This window comes from Triticum dicoccoides, chromosome 5B (genome assembly GCF_002162155.2).
Source record: "Triticum dicoccoides isolate Atlit2015 ecotype Zavitan chromosome 5B, WEW_v2.0, whole genome shotgun sequence".
Classification (NCBI taxonomy): domain Eukaryota; kingdom Viridiplantae; phylum Streptophyta; class Magnoliopsida; order Poales; family Poaceae; genus Triticum; species Triticum dicoccoides.
In genome coordinates this window covers 628,704,281-628,713,880 of record NC_041389.1, presented here as the reverse complement: position 1 = coordinate 628,713,880, position 9,600 = coordinate 628,704,281, and the positions used below count along the sequence as shown (strand labels likewise).

The window sequence follows — 9,600 nt, the reverse complement described above, 5'->3', positions numbered from 1 at the left end:
TCGCAAATTTGTAACCCTTAGGATTTCCAAAAGTCAATACATGATAACCTATAGAGCCCCAATGGTTCACAAATGTGTGGGGGACACGCAGAAGGGTTTTGAGTTGTACGTCTCTCGCAAGATATAACCTTGAAAATTCCAAACATGATTTTTTGTTCGAACATAAATTTGTGGATAGAAAAGATGCACACTATAATTCTGTGGACAGCAATCATCAAATCAAACACACTGTTGAAAACGAGATGACAATTGCGTGGCTGTCATCAACAACAAAAAAACTCTAAAATAAGTAGAACCCGGCGAGAAGCCGTCTTCCTGGGACAGCGACTCCACTGTGGTTCTTCCTCCGGAGAGAAAAGGCAGGCAGTGCGCCACCATAATAAATCCCCGTCTCCGCAGACCAGTCCGTCCGCTCCGGTAATCCATCCATCATTGGCTCCAGCCGATTCACGCACACTCGCCGTGCCGAATTCCCCCGTTGTTTTATCCACGTAGTAGATGCCGCAATTATCTCCCTCTCATGCGCCTCTTGCCTTGCAACTTGGATGCATTTGATTTGATCCCCTCCCCCCGTCCCTACGCGGCCTGTGGGGTATCATCAAGAAGCAGAAGAAGAAGAAGAAGAAGAGAAGACGAGGCTGCCGCTGCCACCATCTTTGTCGGCTGGCTGGCTCCGAGAGAGACCCACCTCGCCTCCTCTTCCTCCCTCTGGTCCCCGCTCCCGGGGAGCACCCCTTTTAGTGCAAGATTCAATCTGCTCCTGCTCCGCTCCTCCTCGCCCCGCAGATTCGCCTCCCTCCTCCTCCTCGCGCGGCGGTTCTTGATCCGCTCCGGTCCGGTCCTGCCGTGCGCCGCTGCTCCGGGTCCGGCCAAAGGCTGCTGCTTGCTTGCGGGGTCCGTGGCGGCGGGCGGCTGGCTGCGTTCCGGCGGCGGCGGCTCGATCTGCGCCGGGGCTCAGATTTGATCGGCGTGGCGCGCTCCTGGAGCCCGGGGTTCCGATTCGGCCGCGCTCCGGGTGTGCTGCTGCCGCTGCCCCAATTCCCCGACTTTGATGAGGCTCTCGCACTGTGAGACCTACTGCGCCGCCCCCCTCTGCTACATCCCCTGCCTCCCCAAATCCAAAGATGCACCACCACCCGCCGCCGCCGACGCCGTCGCAGCGCCCCCCTGCCCGGTCGAGGACAAGCCGCCCCAGGTCCAGAAGATTGAGGTCGTCGCGCCGGCGGCGGCCGACAAGGATGAAGACGACAAGGAGCACGAGGACGGCGACAAGACGGCGGCCGCCGCGGCGCCACTGCCCAAGAGCAACCTCAAGAAGGCCAACTGCGGCGAGGACGGCGTGTGCGCCCCCAAGGGCAATGTGAAGTGGCTCGATTTGCTGGGGAAGGATCTCACCGAGGTCAAGGAGTTCGAGCCAAGGTATACACACCACACCACCATCCCCCTCCATGAATTTTTCCAACTGAATTGGGCTGTCTTTGCCGCTGTTGCCCATTCACCAGGATGGATGAATTATTGTCTTGTGACGTGTATGCAATTAACTAGGCGAATGTTTTGCATGCTCCGATTTTAGTAACCCAAGGGTGTGCACCAAAGACCCGATCCTCCCGGGATATTAAATCATACTGCGCGTTGTGCGAGCGTTGACATGCGCGAACGAAACCATTCCCACGGTGCCAGATGCGCGCCTGTTTTCCTTAATCTATCTTCAATGATGTCTCACATTGCATTGTTTTGTTCTTCCTAGAAATCTGCTTCTCGATACGGGGAGGGGACAGGTCACCCAGTATTGTACTACAACTTGGAACGACCCGGTCATGATATTTACTTCGGATGCGGATAGATAGATAGGTCTTACTGCCCCGGCAGTCCGAGAGACATCCTTCTGATGCACTGCATTTCTATATGCTTGGTTTTGGTGGGGAGTAGATGACAACAAGATCAACTTTATATACATGTGTTGGACTTGGTATCTAAGCGAGTTTTGTTTATTCCGAAAACTTAGCTATGACTTCTGAAATGTTGGCAGCCAGTTATGTAGATTGTGTTGGCATCAGTAATCTTCTAGATTCTAAATTCCACCATCTAAACTTTAGCAAAGTGGGCTCAGGGCATGCTTTCCACATGTGTATAATAGCGTAAATTGTGTGGTCAATAATTTTGGAGTCTCCCCTACAGTTTCCTGATCAGAAAGTAATTCTGGGGCCATACCTATTTTATTTATACTCTTAGTTTTAGGCACATGATTTCAGTAGTCTTTTTTCTGTTTTAAGACGATTGAAATGACAGCAGCTCTCCGCAGAAAATTGTAGTGTAGCCTTGTCATAGTCTCATAGACTCCTTGTCAACAGTGGTTTACCAACCAAACTAAACTGTAAAATCACTGGTCATCACTACTAACTACCACTTCGCAACAAGAAAATTCCTCATTGCCTCGTTATTTCGCTATCACCTTTTTGCCAAGTGACAACTTTTGTTACAGTTTAATTCTAATAGAAAATGCTTCATGGAACTATATCATGATGATTCACAATTGAGTGGCATGTTCCTATTTCACCGGTCTTATCTTGAAGCAAGCAATAAAACAACAAAGCAAACCACTTTTTGTGCTCCTTTATCGCGATAGACGGACCTTGGCGTGTACGGAAATGAATTCTTGAGCGACATTTACCTTGGTAGAGATATTATGCTTGTTCTCATGGCTCGCTGATCGTTGACTTCCTTGACTGCTTACTAAACTCACAGTGTGTCTGTCTCCTGTGATGATTTCAGCGAATCCGGAGACTCGATGGACGACGAAGGCATCTCGACGTGCGTGTGCGTCATCCAATGAACCCAAGAAGGAAGGCTCATGTACATTTCTGTGAAAATTAAGGGGCGCCCAGCATTCGTTGCGTGTACCAGTTTCATCGGTGCATGCCGCCATAGCTGCTGCTTAGTAGATGTAGTAGAGGGGGTGGGGGTTTTCTGCTGGTTTTATCAGTCTCAGATCGGTCGTGGGTGCGTGTTCTTGGGTGTGGGGGTGGAGCTTTGTGTGCTGGAGTTGATACAGTGCGTTTGACGCTCCTCTCGGTCGGGTGGTGTTGTAGTTCAGGGTTGAGACTTGAGAGTATTGCTTCTGTAAAGTTCCCAATACAAAAGATGGTATTCATCGGAGTCGGAAGACATAGAGATGATGCTGTGCTGTGCTGCTGGTTACTTGGATGGAAGAAGAGAACAAAGGTGCACATGCTTATATGTGCTGGGAACATGGGGATGTAGTAGTGACCTTTTGCACATGGGTGTGCCCACTCCATTGTGCAAAAAAGAAAGTTCTAATCCATGTTACTTGTTTTGAACATTTTGGAAAAAATTATACTTCCTCCGATCCATGTTACTTGTTTCAGTTTTTTCTAGATACTGATGGATACGGATTATCTAAATGTGTCTAGGTACATCCAAATCTAAGACAAGTAATATGGATTGGAGTGTTTTTTTTTTTTTGATAAGAGGGGCCGCCGGCGAAATTGGAAGGAGGGTATGTTTGGCTTGTGTCCAAAAGCAACCTTGACAATTTAGAAGTTTCATTTTGTATGGGAAGGCGGGGTTATGTTTGGTTGATTGACAAAAATTTCTTGTTTGGATGTTTGGCAAAATGTTTGCCATGCCAACCTTGCTCTCTCTAATTCAATTTTCATGCAGACATTGGCCGAATGACAGAAAAGCAGAACCTTATCCAGAGTTTAGGCCAGCCGAATATTTGGTGGTGCGAACTTTGGCTGAAAGCAAAAGTAGCCACGCCCACTCACGCCACCATATCATATCAGGCCAGGTACAAGAGCAACCACCCAAATACCGAAAACAAAACTTATTACTCACATATATACAGCCGGGGAAAACAATAAAACTGCGAGCCGCGCCGTTCGCAAATGCCATCCTAGCCAGCGAACGGTCGCTTCGCTGGCTATCGCAGTCCCCCCAAAAAAAAGGGTCTTCTATCCTGAAAACAGGATCTATTCTATTCCTAGTTCTCCATAAAGCCCCAAAAGCAGCCATGGCACCTACCTACCATAGCTAAATTCTCTGTCTCTACCAGAGAAGGCAACAAGGCCAACAAGATTTGCAGGCATAGAGTATATCCCCCGGCGAAACACGTGTTACGCGCCGCGCATATTTCGCCGAAGGAGAGGTGAAGAACAAATATGCCCTAGGCTCTAGCACCCCCATGCCCTTTCCACCGAGCTCCACACATATGTTGCCAATGGAAAGGCAAAGAACAAATGTTCTGGACCCTAGAGCCTCATGCTCTCCCCAGAAAAAATCAGAGGTCATCCCCTTTCCAGCCCATCCTTTTCAAATTATCATTAGGAAAACCAACACAACACCTAACCACAAGCCAACAGAAAACCTTAACCTTTAAAAGTAAATGCAGCTATCACAAACGCTTAATCCTGAGACTGATCGAGTATGCATACAGTGAACTAACAACTGTTAAAGCCCCAGAACTGATGAATGTCCACTTAACCCTGTCAGGTTCCTCTGACAGGCCAACCTGACGACAAACTGTCTCCGGGTTCTCCCACATTGTCAAAAGTCTCCACCTTCAGAAAACCTCCCGACCACAGCACACGTGGAGAGTTTTTCTTATCACAACTGGACAAATCTTGCACGGCCAAGATCTACATCGCAGCAGCAGCAATCTGGGAGCGCCTGTTCTCAACAAACTGCTTCCAGAAGATATCGAACTCTCCGGCCTTGATCGCCTCCCGTATCGACCGGAAGAACCGGAGATAGTGATGGGTGTTATGTCTGCAAAAAATTGGTAAAAATAGATGCCATTCAGTCGTAACATCTTGTTGCTCTGCGGAAATGCATGACTGGGTTTCGACTCGGCTTACATCTCCAGTAGAATCTGAGCCAGCATCTCATGGACGTTGATCAGATGATTGAGGTAAGCACGGGTGTGATTCTGGCACGTGAAGCAGGTACAGCCATCGACTATCCGTGACGTGTCTTTCCTGAAGGAATATACCCAAAATTCTGAGTCACTTTACAAGGATCAACAGATTTTACATTCTGACGTATTCAACATCTGTGAAGCACTGGGAATTATAATTGGGATCAATACCCCTGCTTTTTTTTTCACTTCAGGGCACATCAATAGTAGTTTCAATACTTCATTGCATTTTATAAAGAAGATACTACGTACTCCCTCCGTCCGGAAATACTTGTCATCAAAATGGATAAAAGGAGATGTATATAGACGTATTTTAGTTCTAGATACATCTCTTTTTATCCATTTTGATGACAAGTATTTTCGAACGGAGGGAGTACACATTTATATTTACATGTGTAGTAGGAGAAACCGGTAGTTTTCTGAACCTTGTCTGAGCTTCTAATTTTCAAGTGAAATTCAACTAACTAGTAAACTCACATATATCTTTTGAAACATATCGCAGGCTAAAGTAGTCATTAGTCAACATCCATGAACAAAAATTCAAATAGAACTTCAATAAGCAAGTGAAGATGCACAAAATATAATTTAATGAAAATAACATGCTGTGGTATTTCAGCACAACAGGTACCTACCGATATATTGTTGCACGCAGGTTAATCTTTGCAGAATCTCCAGCACTACTGTCAAATGCACCATTTTGCATCTCTCTTTCAACCATGTCAATGGGGAAGATCAGTGCAAAACCACCCATAGTAAGTTGGTAAATGTACCTGCCATTTCAGAAGTATGAAAATAAAAACATTTGGCCAACAAGCTAATGGAACTACAAATTTTACAAGACAAGATGAATTCGCATACGTGGAGTCGAAAAGGTCGATGCCAGAAGCTACACCCTCCAAGACCTCCTCTGGAAGACATACAAAGTACTGAAACTGTCAAACTCGTTACAGACAAACGATGCAACAATAGTGTTTCAATACAAACAAAACTCAGAAAGGGCTAGGATAAGCTTAACATATTGGAAAACAAACATGAGTCAATCTACTTAAAAATAACAACCATTACTTACTAACACGCTGTGCAGAATACAACAGACATTATAAAATAGATTATACATTAGTGTAACTTCACCAGCTCTAGTCTCTAGCTTGTGAATTGTGATGCTGTCATGATAAGACTAAAATGTAAAAACTCACTATGTGTGAGACCAAATAGAAAGCAGAACTTTCAGACATGTCCAGTTGAGCAGAGAAGACAACAAAACAACTAATAACCTCTAGATAAGATCCATAAGAATTAACTTAAATATATTAACACATCAAAGATGTATCACAAGCCGTCTTCTAAGAAAAAAAATGATGTATCACAGGCACCTGGAAGACCAAGCCTAGAGACAATCCGAGGTTTCTCCAATGGCAAACAATCCTGAAACAGAAACCAAATGGCTAAATCCACATGAACACAAGACAGAGAACACTTCTCAACAAATTTAAATAATACTTTTGGAAGCCTGAAAAAATGAATCCGCTGGTAACCACAACCAAAGGTTAGACAGAGGTGGGCCACAGGAGCAATCCTACACCAAATTCTTGCTTTTTGCTTGAAGCCTTCATGGTGCTATATCATTATAACACAATACAGGTTGATGTAACTGTCCCCACATGAAAGTAACCATTCAACATTACCTTGAAAAAATTAATTAGAACTCATAAAATAGCCTGAGCTCTAACATGCAACGTCAACAGATTGTCTGACTTATTTCAGCAAGGTCAATCAAAGAATATTTAGCATGAAACATTAGACTAAGTCAGCCAAGCAACTTATGCTGACAGATTTAAAATGCATTATTTGTTTTTTAAATATGCTTGTCTTGCAGGTTTTCATTTGAAACATGTTTTTCAACAAGTGGAATTAATCTTACACTTGAGAAATTAGCAAATGCAGGAGAGGTGCAACTTTGCACAAATTACATAAGGGCATTATATTGTCATCTTTGCAGTAATAATTTATAGAAAAAGAACATGATTCTCACTGTTACTGCATTGAGTAAACTGCAACGTTCTTCCACACTCTCTCCAAGGCCAAACCCTCCAATCCAAAAGCCTGTATCCAATGTTGCCACAAAGATAAGTAGAAGCAGCATGTGTTGGGCTTTTCAAAGTAAATAGGCATCAAACCATTTTCTGAATTAATAAAGTAAAAAATTTGAGCAAAAGGTTAGGCTTCACCCTCATCTAAGGGAATGAGTAAATAAGCAATAAACTACTGAAGGTTAGCCATAGGAGTTGATAAATAAAACTATACCTGACACATTCCTCTTCGATACTTCAGTGGCACACAATTTTCGTTGTTCTATACTAGACCCCCCAACAACTACACCTAAAGAGTTTCTCCCAGAAGCCTGAAATCATGAGGAACATAAAATAAAATAAATAAAAGCTGTATAAGACCAAAAGAAATATTTCCATCCGTATATAGAAAAAAGCAACACATGGGTCCTAAAGCGGTATTACAAGAGAAAATTACATCTAATTTCGCAGTTTTCCTGTTGTGAAGCTTGCAACAGAGGTAACTAGTAGTGCAGTCAAGTGTCACATGGGCTTACTGAGCTTGAAAATTATTTGTAAGTGTCAGTTAGGATCCATTTATTTTTTACCTGTGCTCTAAAGAATTCAAAAGGAATTTGCAAACCTTCCAATATAGCAAAAGAAACGTATAAACAAAATTCTGGAGAAAAAAAAAGTTCAGGTGGAAAAACCTTAACATCATACCGCATCCAAAGCAATACATGCGTCAAGCCAGCGTAGTGTTCGCTCAACAGATGTTTTGTTCCGTTTCTCATTAACCCAGGCTGGAACCTCATCTGCCAAGCTTGCCCACAAATTAGGTTGCAAGCAGGAAATCAACTCCATATAGTCTGATGGTTTGACCTAAAATGTTTTAGGAAAATGAATTCAGATGCACGTATCAAAATATGTATTCTTGAAAGTTGAAGAAAGGATTACATCCACCGACCAGTTTACGACCCGCAGGTGTTTCAAAAGATGCACCAAATTTATTGGTGGCATCACTTGATGGTAAACACTCGGTAGACTCACCAGCTGCGGCCACGAGGATATGATCAGGCAGACCCAGCATATGATGCAAACCGCCAATATTAGATATGGTTTTTGATGGAGGAACCTCTATACTGGTGAAACCAAAAAGAAACGTGACCAAACTCATTTAGTCAAATATACTCAGAAGCAAGGGAGCCATCCTGTCCCAGGAGAGAGGTTTTAGCTCTTGGATGATATTTTGTCAAACAGAATACATGGCCAGCACAGAAAAGAAACAAAGGGGGGTGGGGCGCTTACAAGTGGGTTGGGCAGACATTGAGGAGGAGGGAGTCTGGAAGGGGGAGGGAGGAAAGCAGGTCAGAAGACATAAACGCCGGCAGCCCCTTGCGTGTGGACAAAAGCAGCGCTGGCGTCTCAACACCGCTGCTTCCAATCTGAAGCAACCCAGCACGAGCCTTTGCTCCACTAGCGCACACTTTTGTCACCGCAAACCGCATCCTGACCTTCACTTCACTACACAACCTGCAGTATATTGCCCTGCTAGGTGCAAAGTGGAGCGTGCACTATATATCCTTGATCTGTGCCACTGTTCTGAATTTTCTGACGACGATAATGGATCTGCACATGTAAAATTCTGCACTTAGTACAAAACACTGACATCAGTCTGGTCAGTATAACAAAGTGACAGTAATGAAGGCACGCATTCCTTCCAAACGAAAAGGAGATGTTATGACTTATCACGGTTTATTTAGACACGCCCCTTAATCAAACAGACAACTTTTCGCGTTACAAAATCTGTTCCAAACAGCCAACAAAAAATGGCGAGTTTGCTCCTACGCCCAGCATGATGTCTTCCGGATAATTTGCTAGTTAAAGGCTTAATTAAGGCCAAGGGCCTGCAAGGAAGCATGCTGCTGTGCAAGAGAGACTTTCAAAACACAAAAATTACACACTAAGCTCCTCATCATTTGCTTGGTCGAAACTCATTCTAGCAAACATATGGGTTACGACGCGATATTCACAGCTGAAAATTGATGACCAGTTGGCCATTTATTCAGCTAAAACTGCGCTTGCAGACAGTGGCGGGCCAAGAACCGCATGTTTGGGGGTGCCACAGTTAGAAGTTTACACTAAACATCACCATAATCTCCTCAACAAATAATATGAAAGTAGCAATAACTTGCTGTAAAATACAGACACAGATACAGATACAGGGGCGGCCTTAACTGTGTGGAATGGGGGTTTAGTTAAACCCAGACCTACTGGAAAATAAACTCGTATGGTTCTACCAGTACTGCGAATCCGCGAGAAACTAGGCAATAATAATCGAAATAGACTGGTCAAAGCAGAGCAGATAACAGGAAAAAGAAGTCCCGAGAGAATCCAAGGGCGCTAGGGTTCGTCACCAGCAAAGTGAACGAATGCAGGCAGGTCCGGACGAATCTCCGCTCCTCGCCGGTCTGGTCGAGACGGGGAAGAGGAGGAGGACTCCGGGAGAAGAATCGCTTCGAGGTGGCGCGCCGCCCGGAGTGCGCCGCCGCGAGCCCGGAGAGAGGGAAAAAGGAGGAAATAGAAGGCTGAGGTGAGGTGTTGTTTTTTCTAGTT

The 9,600-nt window shown here is 44.6% G+C and overlaps 2 protein-coding genes across 3 annotated transcripts; one reads left to right on the top strand and one right to left on the bottom strand.

Moving 5' to 3' along the window:
• The first annotated feature begins 437 nt into the window (after window positions 1-437).
• Window positions 438-3,371, top strand: LOC119312171. Its single transcript, XM_037587908.1, has 2 exons — window positions 438-1,419; window positions 2,773-3,371. The coding sequence occupies exons 1-2, from the start codon at window positions 1,052-1,054 to the stop codon at window positions 2,831-2,833; spliced, it is 429 nt and encodes a 142-aa protein (XP_037443805.1). The 5' UTR covers window positions 438-1,051; the 3' UTR covers window positions 2,834-3,371.
• A 994-nt stretch (window positions 3,372-4,365) lies between these two features.
• On the bottom strand, window positions 4,366-9,587 carry LOC119312170 (queuine tRNA-ribosyltransferase accessory subunit 2-like). Of its 2 annotated transcripts, XM_037587906.1 has the most exons (11): window positions 9,402-9,587; window positions 8,293-8,613; window positions 7,952-8,126; window positions 7,708-7,866; window positions 7,241-7,337; window positions 6,969-7,039; window positions 6,310-6,361; window positions 5,795-5,843; window positions 5,569-5,706; window positions 4,878-4,997; window positions 4,366-4,788 (listed from the first exon to the last, which is right to left on the bottom strand). In XM_037587906.1, exons 2-11 carry the CDS (start codon window positions 8,490-8,492, stop codon window positions 4,659-4,661), a joined length of 1,191 nt encoding a protein of 396 aa, XP_037443803.1. In that variant the 5' UTR covers window positions 8,493-8,613; window positions 9,402-9,587; the 3' UTR covers window positions 4,366-4,658. The 2 variants fall into 2 exon arrangements, with proteins under 2 accessions (XP_037443803.1, XP_037443804.1); XM_037587907.1 differs by lacking the exon at window positions 9,402-9,587 and having other exon boundaries at window positions 7,952-8,195; window positions 8,293-8,423.
• Between the last annotated feature and the right edge of the window lie 13 nt (window positions 9,588-9,600).